The 17,157-nt window shown below is 33.7% G+C and overlaps 1 protein-coding gene across 1 annotated transcript; it reads left to right on the top strand.

Annotated features, from left to right (window-relative positions):
- The first annotated feature begins 15,742 nt into the window (after nucleotides 1-15,742).
- On the top strand, nucleotides 15,743-16,543 carry LOC127547006 (pre-mRNA-splicing factor SLU7-like). Its single transcript, XM_051973868.1, has one exon. It carries the CDS (start codon nucleotides 15,743-15,745, stop codon nucleotides 16,490-16,492), a length of 750 nt encoding a protein of 249 aa, XP_051829828.1. The 3' UTR covers nucleotides 16,493-16,543.
- The last annotated feature ends 614 nt before the right edge of the window (nucleotides 16,544-17,157 follow it).

The raw sequence follows: 17,157 nt of genomic DNA, 5'->3' as shown, positions 1-17,157 counted from the left end.
TATTTTGCATTCCATTATGTATTCCAGTTATTCTTTGTCCACAAATTCCTTCCTTCTAATTTTCTTGTAGTATCACTCTTTATGCCTAAATCATGAACCCATTTTGAACTTATGTTGGTACCACATAGGTTAGGTGTGGATCAATTAGTTTCTGCGGTACTAATTTCCAATTTTCCCAGAAATTTTTTTTTATCAAATTCTGAGTTCTTATTTCAGAAAATGAGATGTTTAGGTTTTTCAAACAGAAGATCACTATAGTCACTGACTATTGTGTCATATGTATCTATTCTATTCCACTGATTAACTATTCTATTTCTCAGCCAGTAACCAAATGGTTCTGATTATTTCTGCTTTGTAATATAGTTTTAGGTCTGGTATAGCTAGGCCATTTTTCCTTGTACTTTTTTCCATTAATTTCTTTGAAATTCTTGACCTTTTGTTCTTCTAAATGAACTTTGTTGTTATTTTGTCTAGCCCTGTAAAATAATTTTTGGGCAATTTGATTGATATGGCACATAAATAGAGTAATTTATGTAGAATAAATTTTATTATATTAGTTCAGCCTACCCATGAGCACTTGATGTTCTTCTAATTGTTTAGCTCAGACTTTATTTGTGTGGAAGGTGTTGTGAATTGTGTTCATATAATTCCTGACTTTGTCTTGGCAGATAGACTCCCAGAGTCTATCCCTAGCTTATAGCGCTAGAAAAAATAATAACAAACTTCATCTGGAAGGATAAAAGGGCAAAAGTATTAAGAAAATTAATGAAAAAAATTCCAAAAGACAATGGCCTAGCAGTACCAAATCTAAATCTATATTAGGAAGCAAGTCATCAAAATAATTTGGTACTGTTTAAGAAACAGAATGATGGATCTATAGGATAAGTTAGATACACATAACACAATAATTAATGACTATAATAATCTATTATTTCATAAACCCTTAAACTCTTACTATTGGAATAAAAACTCATGATTTCACAAAAATTGCTGTGAAACTTGAAAAATTATATTAAGAATCTCAGTATTGATTCATACCCCATACCAAAATAAGGCCAAAATAGGTATATGATTTGGGCATAAAGGGTGACACTGAGCAATTTAGGAGAGCAAGTGATAGTTTACCTATCACTTTGGAGAAGTGAGAAATTTATGACTAAAAAGAATTAGAGACAAAGGTTCTGATAAAGGCCTCATTTCCAAAATATATAGAGAATTGACTCTAATTTATAAGAAATCAAGCCATTCTCCAATTGATAAATGGTCAAAGGATATGAACAGACAATTCTCAGATAAAGAAATTAAAACTATTTATAGACATATGAAAATATGCTCCAAATCATTATTAATCAGAGAAATGCAAATTAAGACAACTCTGAGATACCACTACACACCTGTCAGATTGGCTAGAATGACAGGGAAAAACAATGCGGAATGTTGGAGGGGATATGAGAAAACAGGGACACTGATACATTGTTGGTGGAATTAGGAACACATCCAGCCATTCTGGAGAGCAATTTGGAACTATGCTCAAAAAGTTATCAAACTTTACATACCCTTTGATCCAGCAATGTTACAACTGGGCTTATACCCCAAAGAGATACTAAAGAAGGGAAAAGGACCTGTATGTGCCAAAATGTTTGTGGCAGTCCTGTTTGTAGTGGCTAGAAGCTGGAAAATGAATGGATGCCCATTAATTGGAGAATGGTTGAGTAAATTGTGGTATATGAATGTTATGGAATATTATTGTTCTGTAAGAAATGACTAGCAGGATGCATATAGAGAGGACTGGCAAGACTTACATGAACTGATGCTAAGTGAAATGAGCAGAACCAGGAGATCATTATATACCTCAACAACGATACTGTTTGAGGATGTATTCTGATGGAAATGGATCTCTTCGATAAAGAGAGCTAATTCAGTTTCTTTGATCAAGGATGGACAGAAACAGCTACACCCAAAGAAAGAACACTGAGAAATCAATGTAAACTGCTTGCATTTTTATTTTTCTTCCCAGGTTATTTATACTTTCTGAATCCAATTCTCCCTTGCAACAAGAGAACTGTTCGGTTCTGCACACATATATTGTATCTAGGATATACTGTGGCATATTTAACATGTATAGAACTGCTTGCCATCTGGGGGAGGGGGTAAAAGGAGGAAGGGGGAAAATCAGAACAGAAGTGAGTGCAAGGGATAATGTTGTAAAAAAATTACCTTGGTATGGGTTTTATCAATAAAAAAGTTATTTTAAAATAAATAAATAAAATAAAATAAAATAAAAAAGAGCTAGAGACCATTACGAAATGCAAAATAGAAAACTTTGATTGTGTCAAATTAAAAAAAAGTTTTGCACACACACACATACAAAAGATTTAAAGAGAAATATAAACTGGAGGGAAAATTTTACAGCCAGTTATTTCTGATAAAGGCCTAATTTATAACATATATAAAGAACTGTGTCAAATTTATAAGAATACAATTCACTCTCCAATTCATAAGTGCTCAAAAGTACGACTCAACAAATTTCAGATGAAAAAATTAAAGCCCTCTTTTCACATGAAAAAGTGCTCAAAATCATTATTGATTAGAAAAATACAAATTAAAATAAATCTTAAATACTACCTCAAACGTCTCAAAATAAATGGAAAAAATAATGATAAATGTTGCTGGTGATATTTGGGAAACCTCAGATATTAATGCATTGATGGTGGAGTTGTGAAATGATCCAAACATTCTGGAGAGAGACAAAATTAGGAACTGTGTCCAAAGGGTCATCAAACTCTGCATACCTTTTGATCCAGCAGTGCCATTACTGGGAAGGAAATTACGGGGAAAGGAGAGAAAAGGACCCACATGTGCAAAAATGTTTGTAGCAGTTCTTTTTGTGTTGGCAAAGAATTAGAAAATGAATAGTTGCCCATCACTTGGCAAGTGGGTGAATAAGTTGTGGCATATGAAAGTAATGGAATATTATTGTTCTATTAAAAACAACAAACAACTCGATTTAAGAAAGGTCTGGAAAGATTTACATGAACTGATGCTGAATGAAACAAGCAGAATCAAGAATACATTGTGCACAATAACAACAAGAATGTGTGATGATCAATTATAAAAGACTTGGTTCTTCTCAGTGGTTCAGTGATCCAAGTTAGGTTGCCCCTAATCCACTTTGGATGGAAAAATGCATCCAGAGAGACAATTAGGGAGAATGAATATAAATCAACATAAGCTTTATTCATTATTTTTCTTTTTGTTTTCTTTTCTTTTTTTTCCTGTTATGATTTTTCCTTGGTGTTTTGATTTTTCCCGATATCACTAAAAAAAAATGTATATTTTAAAATAATCGATGTATAACTAGAAACAAAACCCAAAAACAATGAGAAAAAGAGAAGTTTCTGTTGTATAATACAAGCCACTAGTTTGTGGCTCTCTAGGTATTGTCTAGGTACTAAATTTTTGCAATATCAAATGAGCATTACTTCTCATCATTTCTTTGAGTGATCCTCATTACAGTAGTCATTATAACCAAATTCATAAAGTATAGCTTGTCTGAAGTTTTTAATGGTGTTGAGTTGATCCTAAAATGTCTTTATAGAGCCTCTTATTCCTATAAACCAATCTGCATGACAAACTTTTGTTCTTTGTTGCCATAGTGCAGTTAGAGTTCAATTACCTTGAATACTCATATTGGTAATATTGAGCATGTTACTGAGTTAGTGAGTTGTTGCCCTCTCATTAGATTGTGACCAATGTGAGGTCAGGGGTTGTCTTTTGTCTTTCTATGTATTCCAGCTGTATGTCCAGCTCATAGTAGATGCTTAATAATCTATTTCTGGACTAACTGATGATCTGCAAGTGATGAGATACTGATATAACTATCCATCAAATATGCTCTTGTATGAGAAGAATAGAGCAGAGGAGGATTAAAGGGTAGGCAGGAATGGATTCTAATTGGAAGTATAAATTGATATATATTAGCGAATAGGCAGCTAGGAGAGAGTAAGTTGTTAAGGTAGTGATCCCATGACACTCAGAGTGGGTGGAATCTGCATTTTTTATATTATCAAGGTGGAAACTACCATCATTGAAATAGATCATCAGTTTCTTAATTCCTCTGTACTTTACATTTTAAAGGCAAATAGCTCATTCAAGGTCACAACTACTCTTGTGTCAGAAAGCTGGACTTGACTCCTAGTCTTCTTGACACTAAATGAAGTCCTCTATCAACTAAGTGAAGTCTTAACAGAACCTCTCTAGTGAATATTATTACCTTTTATAATTAAAAATTAGTTTTTAGAAGTAGCGTATTTTAAAATGTCAATTTTCTGACACTGACAAGCTATGGAAATTCAGGCAATCAGAGATTTTAGGCTACAAGGAAACAGGTTAGTGGAAATTCAAGTTTATATTTTGCAGTATGTTAAGGATCTGATTTGCTCATGTGTTGACATTAGATAATTTCCATTTGAGATTTTTTTTTCCCTTTTCAATTTTTATTACACTCCTTGAAATAATTGGAGGTGCCCTGGGGTGTCACCAATCTAGGGGTGGGAATCTGGTGTTATGACCATGGTTTCATAATTTTTTTTTACATGGCTATTGGAATTACTGACTGTAATATATGTTATAATTTATTAAGGAACTCAAAAAGTTCTGTAAATAAAGTTCTCCTTATTGATTGTAGATAGCTTGAAACACAGTTTCTTTAAGAAGAACTCTCCACTATTGCACACAACAGAAGTTAACAGAGAGTTTTATTCTCCTGAGTGTGCTGAAAAGATGTTTATTGGAAGAGCAGGGCACTTAATTCTAGCATCTAGGAGAAATACAGTAAGAATAAACTATCTGGAAAATATAGTTAATGTGATTTCTTTGGATTGTAAAAGAAAAACAAGCTGTCTCTCTGTGTTCACCCATAAATTGCACCACAATCAATATTTTAATTCTAGTCTGTGACATGATATAATTTTATCTGATTATTATTCTACATCCCCAGTGCAGTCAGAGACTCCAGGATTAAGTCAATTGGGACATAAAAGGGTAAATCCCAGGAGAAGAAAAGTCCTTTGCATGACTTAAGGAGCCCTTGGCACTTTGGTAAAGGTTTAAAGAGGCCTTGAATTACCCAGGGCTATGACTATTAAGGAACAAAGAAAGTGAATGGGTAACACTTCATTAAAGTTAAAAGGTGAGAGAAGCTACTTATTTAATTGAATTAGATGACAGAACACACGGTTTGAGCTGCATAGTTTTTTCCTAAACTCTCTGGACTATGGCAGTGAGTTATTTTAATTCAGGAGGTCATCAGACTGAGGGGGAAAGCACAGCCAAGCTTAATTCTTGTACTCTCAAGAGGAGAGTAGTTTCTGGGTCCAACTACATAAGCAGTGGAGGGGAAAAATTAAATAAACTTGTAGCCTTTAGGCTTTCATGCATCTTAGAACCACATGAAAGCTGTTTTTAGGATAAAGAATGAACTATGAATTTTAAAAATGGATTAATAATGAGTAAATGTAAGCATCCCAAAAGAAACTTCTCAGTTTTTCAAAAAAAAATTCCAAAGGGAATAGCTTCCTTTCATGAGGACATTTATTCAGAAAGGAAAAGGGAAAGCAGAACTGACCCCAGAGTATGGTCATACTTAGCCTCAATATTGTGCCTAAAGGAGGGAGGGGAAATTAAGGGTTTTTCTATTTGAAATTCTAATATACCTGACAAAAATGTCTGCATTTTCTTTACTTGTTAGAAGTTTTCTATTTGGTAACCTAGATTTTTGCTCTAGATGTTATAGTACTTATACTTCAAGTCAATATTATCTTTCTGTTCTCCCTTATTGCTATTTGGATATTTCTTAATAGCTAGATATTAGGTGAGCCAACCTCTTGATTTTGATGCACAATGAGTGCTAAATAAATGTTTACTGATAAATTGTTTCTGTTTATCCTCTTTTGAATGTTATCTCAGATATGACCATGATTATTTTGTCAAAGTGCTCCTGAAAATGACCACAAAAAAACATAGGCACAGTATCTATCAAAAGTTCCTTATTCTTATATGGCGTGATATGTACCTCACAATCACACTTGGCAAACTTGTTCCAGCTGTTTTTCCAGTCTTATTAGATGTGTATTATTCATTTTTATTCACTCTATAGTCCATTCAAACTAACCATCTTATTGTTCCCCAGAAGATACTCCACCTACATTTTCTGCCTTTATTTCCCAGAATGTATTTCTTCACCTCAGCCTTTTAGAGTAACTAGCTAATTTCAAAGCTTAACTCAAGTGCCAACTTTTACATACTGCTTTCCTTATTTTCACTCTCATAATGTTCTGATTCCTACCCCAAGGTGCCTCCAATTTTCTCAAGGGGTGTCATTTTTTGTTTGTTTAACTTTATTTTCTTCTCCTTTGGGAATAATTGAGGAATGATAAGGGTAAAGCAAACACATCAAAGAGTTGTTGAAGCCTACATTATGAGACTATGAAATCTCCCTCAACCAGCATTACAAAATGGACCCCTTTGTTTTTTTCACTGTTTCCATTTTTCTCTCTCTCTTTTTTTTCCTAATAATATCCTTTAACTTTCTGTGTCACTCTTTGTTGTAATCCTGCTATTTGATTCATGAGCAAAAGATTCAAAAGATTTTTAAGCTTTGTGAGGCAAGCTGATCAGTATGTAAGGGTGGGGACAATAATAATAATAAAAAGGATAAAAATTATATTGACCATCAGGAGGCCCTTAGAAATGGAGGAAGGATTTTCAACCCCTTTAAACCTCAATTTCTGTCTTCTGATGGCTTTAATAGATACTTAGACTAAATATAGTCTCACACTAAACCAAAACAATGAAAACTGAATCTTTACTCGAAAAGGCAGACTCACTACACATTGCCAGTGTTTTACCAAAGCTTCAGCTGCTACTGAGTTGAGGATAGGTCTATGCCAAAGTCAACCTGTCCTGGGGAGTTCTGACATTTTTTCCTAATGGAATCATTTATATGGATCACTATCTGGCATAAGTAGGACACGGCTGCCTCTGGCTGGAATGATTAATCCTGGTGCTTCAAGGGTGATTTCATGGCACAGCCTCTCATGAACACCCAGGTATTCCGGAATTTCTTTATCTGTAAAAGGAGGAACAAAAAATTAATTTACCGTTCCTCTCTCTTTCTACCCTGCTGCAATCATGTTTCTTCCTACTTTAGGACTGCATTATTCTTTATTAGTTTACTCTGCCAACAGCAGGTAATTGAGAAGTTAGTATAATTAATATAATAAGGAAAATGTGTGTCTTATTGCTCCATCTTGCAATTTTCAATGGCAACTTACTGAAAGGGACAATTATACCAATTTGGGGGAAAATGTGTTAGAATTTCTATTCTCAAGTTACTTTGCCACTAAAGTCTCTCAAAGGATAGAAAGAACCTAGAAAAAAAGTGTTAAACATATTTTGTTTCATTTTATTATTTTTTCATGTATCTCTCTTAAATCCAAATATTGTAATGACCTACTTTCCAGTTCACACACTAATACAATTAATAAAGTTCTCCCTTGGTTAAAAGTTCAAATATCTTGAAGTCTATTCCAATCAACTTATTTCAAAACAACAACTCTTAGATACCTGTGATTTAATGAGTGCCATTCAGGTCACTAGAGATAGTAGCAGATTTAAGTAAGGCACAGACTCTGCACTCATGAAATCTGTACTGTGGCAGAGAAGTTCTATGCAGAGATGTACCCGAATCAGCTGGAGAAGCCATTGTTAGATTTTATAATACAAAAAAGGGAAAAAAAGAAAAGAACAGAAAAAAGAATATCAAGAGACAACCCCTTCGATATCCCCATTCCCCTCAAAACAAACAAACAAACAAATAACACTGCATTTATGTGAGTCTTCATAGGGACAGTAACCAAATTTCCCTCCCTGCACTCTTGAGAACTCTGAACTCTGAATCTATATATGATCTAATGCCATGTGCTAATTAGAACAATGGAAACACTAATTAAACTTATACTTTATTAATGAAAACATGCTAATAATACAGTCTAGAAAGAGACCAATACCACCTGATGTTTTAGAGTATATGACAGACTTTTTCTTTTTTTTCTTTTTTAACCATTCCACCAGATAAAGTTCCTTTTCTACATAGTGGAAGGGAGGCCAGATGTCTCCTTCTGGGGTGGTTGTCTATGAAATCTGCAACATCTTCATTACTCAAATATTACTTCCTTCAAACCAACAAAGCACTTTCTTGAGTTTCAAACACAGGGAATACTAGAGCCAGTCCTAATTGCCATTAAAAAACAGACTGACGCTTGATCTCAGATGGGTTTTTTAATTATGTTTAAAATTGTTTACCACATCATTTGATTGGCAATTTAGTCTAAAATTATTGATGAAGTTGTCATAATATTTTTACTGGTAATATGTAGGAGGGGAAATTTGTAATATCAGTTTGTTTTTAAGAATACATATATGCTATTTTTTACTTCATCATATCACATCATACCAACATCACATCAATAACAATAATCTTATTGTTGAAAAATAACTTACTCAAAAAACTCAATCACAAAATGGAAGCTAAAACAAAATGTAAGTAGATGAACTAATTTGATAAATTAATGTATTAATTCTTATTACACTAAAATTTTGGTAATTAGCAAACCTATTTTCACTATGTAAACTGACAAAATAATCATGGTCATAGCTGAGATAATAAGATAAGCAAAGTTGATCACTATCAAAAATGAAAAGTAACAAGTTCAGAGGACAGATGGAAGGTTAAGGAATATATTTAGGAAAGAATTTCTCTTAACACCTGTAGTTAGAATAGGAGTATGGAAATGTTGGTAGGAAACCTTATTAAAGCAGAAAAACATATAAATAAAAAACCATAATACTGTAAGCTGAGCCAACTCAGGAATTTACCAGTTTTTTTGGCATCCAAACCTAAACACGTTTTCATGTTTTTTAAATTTCTTTCTTAGGATATAAGAATAATTATACACTTTTCCTTTTTAAAATTATATTTTATTTTCTATCCTCATTGTAAAGAAAATGACAGTTTTTGTATTCATTTTTACAAGATTTTGAATTTAAATTCTATTTCCCTACAACCTTTCTCTTCTTCCTAAAATACTTAGCAATTTGATAAAGATGTTGCTTGTGTTTGTGTGTGTGTATGTGTGAGGACACACAAAAATGTAAAATGTTTCCATATTATTCACAGTTATGAAAAAGGAAATAGATCAAAAGGGAATTTATTTTTATTGAGTAAGTGAAAAAAGTATGCTTCTTTCTACATTTAGAGTCCATCAATTCTTTATCTGGATGTTGATAGCATTCTTGAGTCATGAATCCTTTGCAATGACCTTTTTTCATTGTATTTCTGAGAAAAGCTAAGTCATCCATAATTGATCACAACACAATCTTGCTGTGTTACTCATTTAACTTTATACCAATTCGTCCAAGTTTTTCCAGATTTTCTTGATGTCTTCCCATTGATCTTTTCTTATTGCACAATAATATTTCATTAAATTCATATTCCACAACATGTTTAGTCATTTCCCAATTGATGGGCATTCCCTCAACTTCCAGTTTTCTGCTATCATTTAAGATAGCAAATTAATAACCTAGACCTTTTCTCTAGATGTTACATTACTTATACTTAAAATTAATATTATCTTTCTCTTCTCCAGTATTGCTATTTGGATATGTCTTGGTGGCTAGATCATAGGTGAGCCAACTCCCTGATAAATGCTTATTGATATTTTAATTCTTCTTATTCTGCTATTCTAACATATCCTCAGATATGACCACGATCAATTTGTAAAAGTGCTCTTGGTAAAGACCACAAGGAATGACTTTTCTACTATTCTTATGTGACTTGGTTTGTACCTCTCAGTCACATTTTGCAACCTTGCTCCAACCAGTCTTTTTAGGCTTATTAGATATGCATTATTCATTTTCATTTACTCTGTAGTCCATTCAAACTGGCCACATATGCTATTAACTATTTTTGTATATATAGGTTCTTTACCCCTTTTTATGATCTCTTTAGGATACAGACTTTGTAGTGATACTGTTGGATCAAAAAGTAGACAGTGTGGTTCCCTTTGGGCATGGTTCCAAATTGTATTCTAAAATGATTGGATCAGTTCACAACTCCACCAACAGGCTATTGTTGTTTATATGCTCTCCTATATTTATAATTTCCTACATGCTCTCTAACATTTATAATTTATACTTTTTGGTCACATTACTCAACCTGATAGGGATGGGGTGATAGTTTAGAGTTGTCTTAATTTGTATTTCTCTAATCCCAAACTTGGAATTGTTGTCTGCTTGTTTCCTTGGCTATGCTGAGGCATGTAGCTTGTCCTAATGTTGGCACTTGCCTATACCAAAATAATAGGACTCTGGATGTTGGAATCTTTACAAACTGCTGACTCATTAGAGTTGATAGATTATTGATCTGATCTTACAAGATGTTTTGGGCCAGAACCTGAAACAAGGTACTAAGTAGAACTAATTGATACAATGCTTGTGTTCACACCTGTACTCATTGGAATTCACTAAGTATGGGAGATTCACAAAGTAAACTTTGTAACTTTGTGAATTCACACCTCCCTTGAAGCTCTTAGGGCCAGAGAGCACTATGGGAGAAAACCTATAATCCCATTCTCTCAAAAGAGTCATATATAAGCCCAGTGAAGAGAGATTCATTGCAATATATTTTCCACTTGGCTGGCTGGTGGCGGAACAGAGTTCAGCTGGATTGGAGAGGAGCACTCTGGTGCAGACACAGAGCGCTTTGGGAGATTAAGAGCCAGAAGCCCTCTCTCGGGCAAAACAGATTCAACTTGGTGCTGTCCCTGGAGGCTGAAGAAAGCAGAGGCAGAAGCGAAGGACAAAGCTGCAAGAGCTCTTAGAACCAAGGAGAGAGCTAGGCCTCTAAGCTAACCGGGCTATATTGGAGATTATAAAAGATCTGAACTTTTATCACCTGGATACGTTTTGGGGTAATTATTGATCTGAACTGATACTAAGGTTGCCTCCAGAAAATCTCCTCGAGAAACCTTCTCTTGCAGAGAGAATTATTATATTAAAAAGAAGAAAATCACCACATTTGGACATCCCACTGGTTTGCTAAAAGGTGTGTGGGGTTCCTTGCTGATTTGCTTCTAGGCCTGGACTATGCTGCCTTTTTAACTCCAGTGAGAAAGACTTTTCATACTGTACTTCCAAGTTTCTTGGATTAAAAGATTATTTTATTCTATCCTTTTGCAGGTTCTGCTATTTCAGGATTCATTTTGGGGTGCTATTTTATAATGGGTTAAAGGTGAATATGGGAGAGTTAAAGTGATTTCCTGCTACCTCTGTCATCTTGGTTCCCAGAAATTGGGAATGATTTTCAAGTGAAATTCAAAGGGTTCTAATTGCAAACAGATAAAATAAACAAGTCAAATCTAACCTGATTGATTCCAAACAGTATATTCATGAAATATACATATGTATATGTATATGTATGTATGTATATGTATATGTATGTATGTATATGTGTATATATATATATATATATATAATTTTAAATCAATCAGCTTAACAAATGACAAGACAATAAAAAAATATAAAAGTGAGGAAGCACTTAGAGGATAAGTTGCTTAACAGTACTTAGTATAGTATAGTTTTGGCTTCATAGCTCATTGATATAGTCACTTTTATAACCTGTGCTTGTCTTCTCCATGTATTTGAATAATTACTTTTCTCCTAGGACCATAGTAATGAGGATGAGGATGATAAGGAAGCTACTTACACTTAGATAGTGATTACTTCATAGGTATTACCCCCATAGAAACTACATCAATTTAAAAATTTCTCCTTTCACTCTCCAACTCTCTCATGTTTCATCATTCTTTCATATCTTTGTCTCTATCTCTGTCTCCCAACATAAGCTTCTTGCATACGTCAAAGCTAAGCAAAGCTATTCCCCTCTTGCACAAATGGTAAAATAGAACCCATGTAGCCAGCCAGAGGAGCCTATAGAATTATTGTTTTCTGGGTTTTGCTTTGTGACTCTCTGAGCATGGGTAGGTGACTCTGAGCTGAGCATTCCCCTCTCTTGAGGATAGCCTTAGGATTTTGTGGTTTCAGAAATTCCTGGGTACCCCACTGTATGGAAGACATGGTTATTAATCATGGTTAAAAACACGGTTATTATTTATCTCATCAGTTGTGGTAGATCAGGCAGGAACTGTGCTTTCAAACTCTGAAACTAAGTATAGATGGACATATTCATACCTCAGCAGTAGCAGCACCTACTACTGCTAAATATTTGAGGACAGTGGCAAGGCAGAAGATATGGTTCTTTGTGTTGTTTTTCAGTTTTTTTTTTTTCAATTATGTCTGACTCTTTATAACCTAATTCATGTTTTGTTGTTGTTGTTTTTTCTTGGGAAAGATAGTTTGTTATTTCCTTCTGTAGCTTATTTTACAGGTAAGAATATTAATTAAACAATATTAAATAACTTTCCCCAAATCACACAACTAGTACATGTTCAAAGCTAGATTTGAACTAAGTTGAGTCTTCCTGGCCCTGGGCATGCAGTCCACTGTGCCATCCAGCTGCCCCAATCTGTGTGCAATCAATTTCTAATCACATAAAATTTAATTTAAGGAGTATAATTTTCTAAATAATATAATAAATCTCCCCCCTCCCACATTAACCTTTTTGTATATCCTCATTATTTATGGAGGAGCCAGAAAAAGAGAGAGCCAGGACTTTGCAGGGCATAACTGCATGACTTCAGGCTTTTTGGTATTACTTGATGTGCTTCATTCTTTTTGAAAATGCTTCCTCCCCACTCTTCCTCAGTTTTTTTGCTCTATTCTGGACAGTTTTCTTCAAGTTTGGTGGGTGGGTATAGTATAGGTTGAGGATGGTTAGTATTAGAAGGTGAGAGCATAGTTTGGGTATTCCCAAAGGGCTATAAACCTGAGCAAACCTTTTGAGTCAGTGACATCACTGAGTGTGTGTAACAAGGAAACAATCAAGGAGGAGAAAAGACCCACATGTGCAAAAATGTTTGTAGCAGCTCTTTTTGTGGCAGCAATGAATAGGAGAATAAATATGTGATATATGAAGATAATGTAATATTACTCTTCTATTAAAAATGATAAAGAAGCTGATTTTAGACAGGCCTAGAAAGATTTACTTGAACTGATGCTGAGTGAAACAAGCAAAAACAGGAGAACACAATGACAGCAAGATTGTATCATGACCAATTATGAAAGACTTGGTTCTTCTCAGTAGTTCAGTGATCCAAGGCAAGCCCAATAAACTTTGGATACAAAATGCCACCTGCATCCAGAAAAAGGACTCTGGAGATTGAATTTAAATCAAGACATATTATGTTCACTTTTTTTTCTTTTTTTTTTTTCTCTCTTATAGCTTTTCCCTTTTGTTTTGATTTTTCTTTCCCAACATGATTCATAAAGAAATGTGGATTTTAAAAGTTAATGTATATATATAACCAGAAAAAATAAAACAATTTAAAAAAGCGAATTGGCACTATTGGGTTGCAACAAGAACAGAGCATAATGCCTCCACCAACTTATTTCATATTTCATAACTTAAAATGGAAAATAAGGAGAAATGGAATTTTTTTTAATTAAGGACATTTCAGAAGTATATTTATTTTATTCAAGATACAATGTTTGCTTTTTTTTTTTTTTTTGAGGAGGCTTTTTTATTTTTCTTAGTTAGGCAAAGTTAGGCAAAGTATAAGACAAATCTTCAAATTTGTTTATAAAATGAATTTTATATTTCAATTCTTTTAAGGTACATTTTAAAATTATTTTATTTTTTGCATTGCCTAGTTTTCTGCCAATACTTCACAATTAAATGATACAAACATTTATTAACCTTATATTTATATGCTAAATACTGTGCTAGATCCCAGGAATACAAAAACAAAACAGCAATAAAAATAAAGTCCCTGTACTCAAGGAGGTATGATTGTACTGGTAAGGACAAGGTAAGTATAAGGTAAGCAATTTATACAGCTAAGTAAATCGAGAATATACAAAAAATAATGTAATATAATTTCAAGTACAACTAACAAATTTGGGGTTTAGAAAATAATTCTTATATGAAGTGATATATAAATTATGAAAAAAGGAAGTTAATTCGGGAATCCATGAGGCTGATGTAAGGGGAAACATACTTAAATAGATAAAAATTAAAATTATAGTTTCCTTATAGGAGAGCCAAAATCAGAATAACATGAGATTTAGCAGCTTCTACATTAAGGAATTGGAAGGAGTTCTGGCATTAGAACCAAGATGGTGGAATGAAGCCAGGAAGTTGCTCCCTCTTTCCAAATTTCCCTTGAAAATCACATGAAACCAAGCCTCTGAATAGAGGCTAAGGGAATGAAACTATTCTCCATCTCAAAAAGGACTTCAGAAAAGGTCAGTTTTACTGTGGTAAAAGTTCAGACAGTATCTGGGAAAATCAGTGAGATGGTCTTAATCACAGCAGATCAGTAACTGACTAAGAAACAGAGTGGTGAATCAGTGAAATAGATTAGATACATATTACACCATAATCAGTGACTATGATAATCTAGTATTTGATAAAACCCCAAACTCTAGCTTCTAGGATAAGAACTCACTATTTCACAAAAAATGTTGGAAAACTATAAAATAATATGTAAGAAACTAGGCATAGACTTACAGCTCACATGGCAAATACCAAATAAGGTCAAAAGGGGTACATGAATTGGGCATAAAGAATGATATTATAAGCAAATTAGTTTTCCCATCAGACCTTTGGAGAAGGTAGGAATTTAAGATCAAAGAAGAACTAGAGAACATTATATGAAATGTACAATGAAAAACTTTGATTACATTAAATTAAAATGCCCCCATAATACAACATAAACAAGATTAAAAGGGAAGTTCAAAGCTGAGTGAAAAAAAAAGTTTTCTAGCTAGTTTTTCTGATTATGTGATAAAACTGGGACATTAATGCATTACTGATAGAGCTGTGTGTTGATCCAATCATTGTGGAGAGTATAGCCCATAGGGCTATAAAACTGTGCATACCTTTTGATTCAGCAATGATACTACTGGATTTGTACTTGAAAGAAATAGTAAAGGAGTGAAAAGGACCCACATATACAAAAATGTTTGTTACAGTTCTTTTTCTGGTGACAAAGAATTGGAAAATGAGTATTCCCATGAACTGGAGAAAGACTGAATAAGTTACATCATGTGAAAATAATGGAATATTATCATTCTATAAAAATAATCAACAAGATGATTTTAGAAAAGCCTGCAAAATTTAGATGAAGAAATACTAAGTAAATACACAGTGATAAGATTGTGCGATGATCAACCATGAAAGATTTGGTTCTCAGTCGTTCTGTGATCCAAGGCCATCCCAACAAACTTTGGATAGAAAATGCCATCTACATCCAGAGAGAGAACTATGGAGACTAAATGCAAATCAACGCATACTATATTCATTTTTTTCCTTTTTCTTCTGTTTTTTTCCTTTGTGTTTTTTTCTTTTGTTCTGTTTTTTCTCTCCCAACATGATTCATAAAGAAATGTGATATTTAATAAAGATATCTAATGATATCTAACAAAATTGAGGAGTGATAGAGAAAAGAGGGAAAGGAAGAGGTAGAATGGGTTAAATTTTCACATACAAAAGAGGCAAGAAAAAATGTTTTTAGAATGGAGAGCTGAAGTGGATGAGGAAGGAAAAGATATCAATCCTCATATTCCTCAGTACATCTCCTCTGTGCCATGGTATATAGATCCATCAAAAAGACCTACACTAAAGCATCAGAAACCCCAACCCGAGAAACAAAAAGAGTACAGTTCATCTGAAGAATGGTATAAGAGAGGTATAAAGGAGAATGTTGTGACTACAAAATATCGCAAAGGAGCATGTGAAAATTGTGGGGCTATAACACACACAAAAAATGATTGCTTTGAGAGACCTAGGCGTGTTGGTGCCAAATTCACAGGAACTAACATAGCACCAGATGAACATATACAACCTCAACTTATGTTTGATTATGATGGTAAAAGGGATCACTGGAATGGTTACAACTCAGAGGAACATATGAAGATTGTGGAAGAATATGCCAAAGTTGATCTTGCTAAACGTACATTGAAAGCTCAGAAGCTACAGGAAGAATTAGCCTCAGGAAAGTTAATGGAACAGGTAAATTCCCCAAAACATCAGTGGGGGGAAGAAGAACCAAATTCTCAAATGGAAAGAGACCATAACAGTGAAGATGAAGATGAAGATAAATATGCAGATGACATTGATATGCCTGGACAAAATTTTGACTCTAAAAGACAAGTTACTGTCCGGAATCTCAGAATTAGAGAAGACATTGCTAAATACTTGAGAAACTTAGATCCCAATTCTGCCTACTATGATCCAAAAACAAGAGCAATGTGAGAGAATCCCTATGCCAATGCAAGAAAGAATCCTGATGAAGTTAGTTATGCAGGAGACAATTTTGTGTGATACACTGGAGATACCAGTAAAGGGGGGGGGAAATGAACCTTGCTCTCATCATAACTATTTCAAAGAGAAAATAACATACATACTCAAATGGGGATAGAAATATAATTTACCATACAGAATAACAGGATGAAAGGGGGATAAGGCATGTGTGTGATATAAGTGAGGACAAATTTGGAGAGGGGTTACTCAAAAGGAAAATATGTTTGTGAAGGAAGGCAGATTTAAAAAGAGAGAAAGTAGAATAAATAGAGGGAAAAATAGTTAGGAAGAATAATTTTGGTAAAAATATTGAAGCAAATTTCTCTGATAAAGGCCTCATTTCTCCAAAATATAGAGAATTAAATCAAATTTATAAAAATAATATACAATTGATAAATGATCAAAAGATAAGAACAGTTTCTTTATAATTAATCAAAGCTATCTATAGCCATATGAATAAAAGTTCTCAATCACTATTGATTAGAGAAATGCAACTTAAAACAATTCTGAAGTATGACGGCATACCTATTAGATTGAGTAAAAGGACAGAAAAGAAAATAACAAATGTCAGAGAGTATGTGGGAAAAATTAGTCATGAATGCATTGTTGGTGGACTT

This window comes from Antechinus flavipes, chromosome 1, assembly GCF_016432865.1.
Source record: "Antechinus flavipes isolate AdamAnt ecotype Samford, QLD, Australia chromosome 1, AdamAnt_v2, whole genome shotgun sequence".
NCBI lineage: Eukaryota > Metazoa > Chordata > Mammalia > Dasyuromorphia > Dasyuridae > Antechinus > Antechinus flavipes.
This window is presented reverse-complemented; position numbering and strand designations above follow the sequence as displayed.

Bases quoted from the DNA above. Each gene is read 5' to 3' on its own strand.
- LOC127547006 (XM_051973868.1), top strand. From the start codon at position 15,743: ATGTTTTTAGAATGGAGAGCTGAAGTGGATGAGGAAGGAAAAGATATC.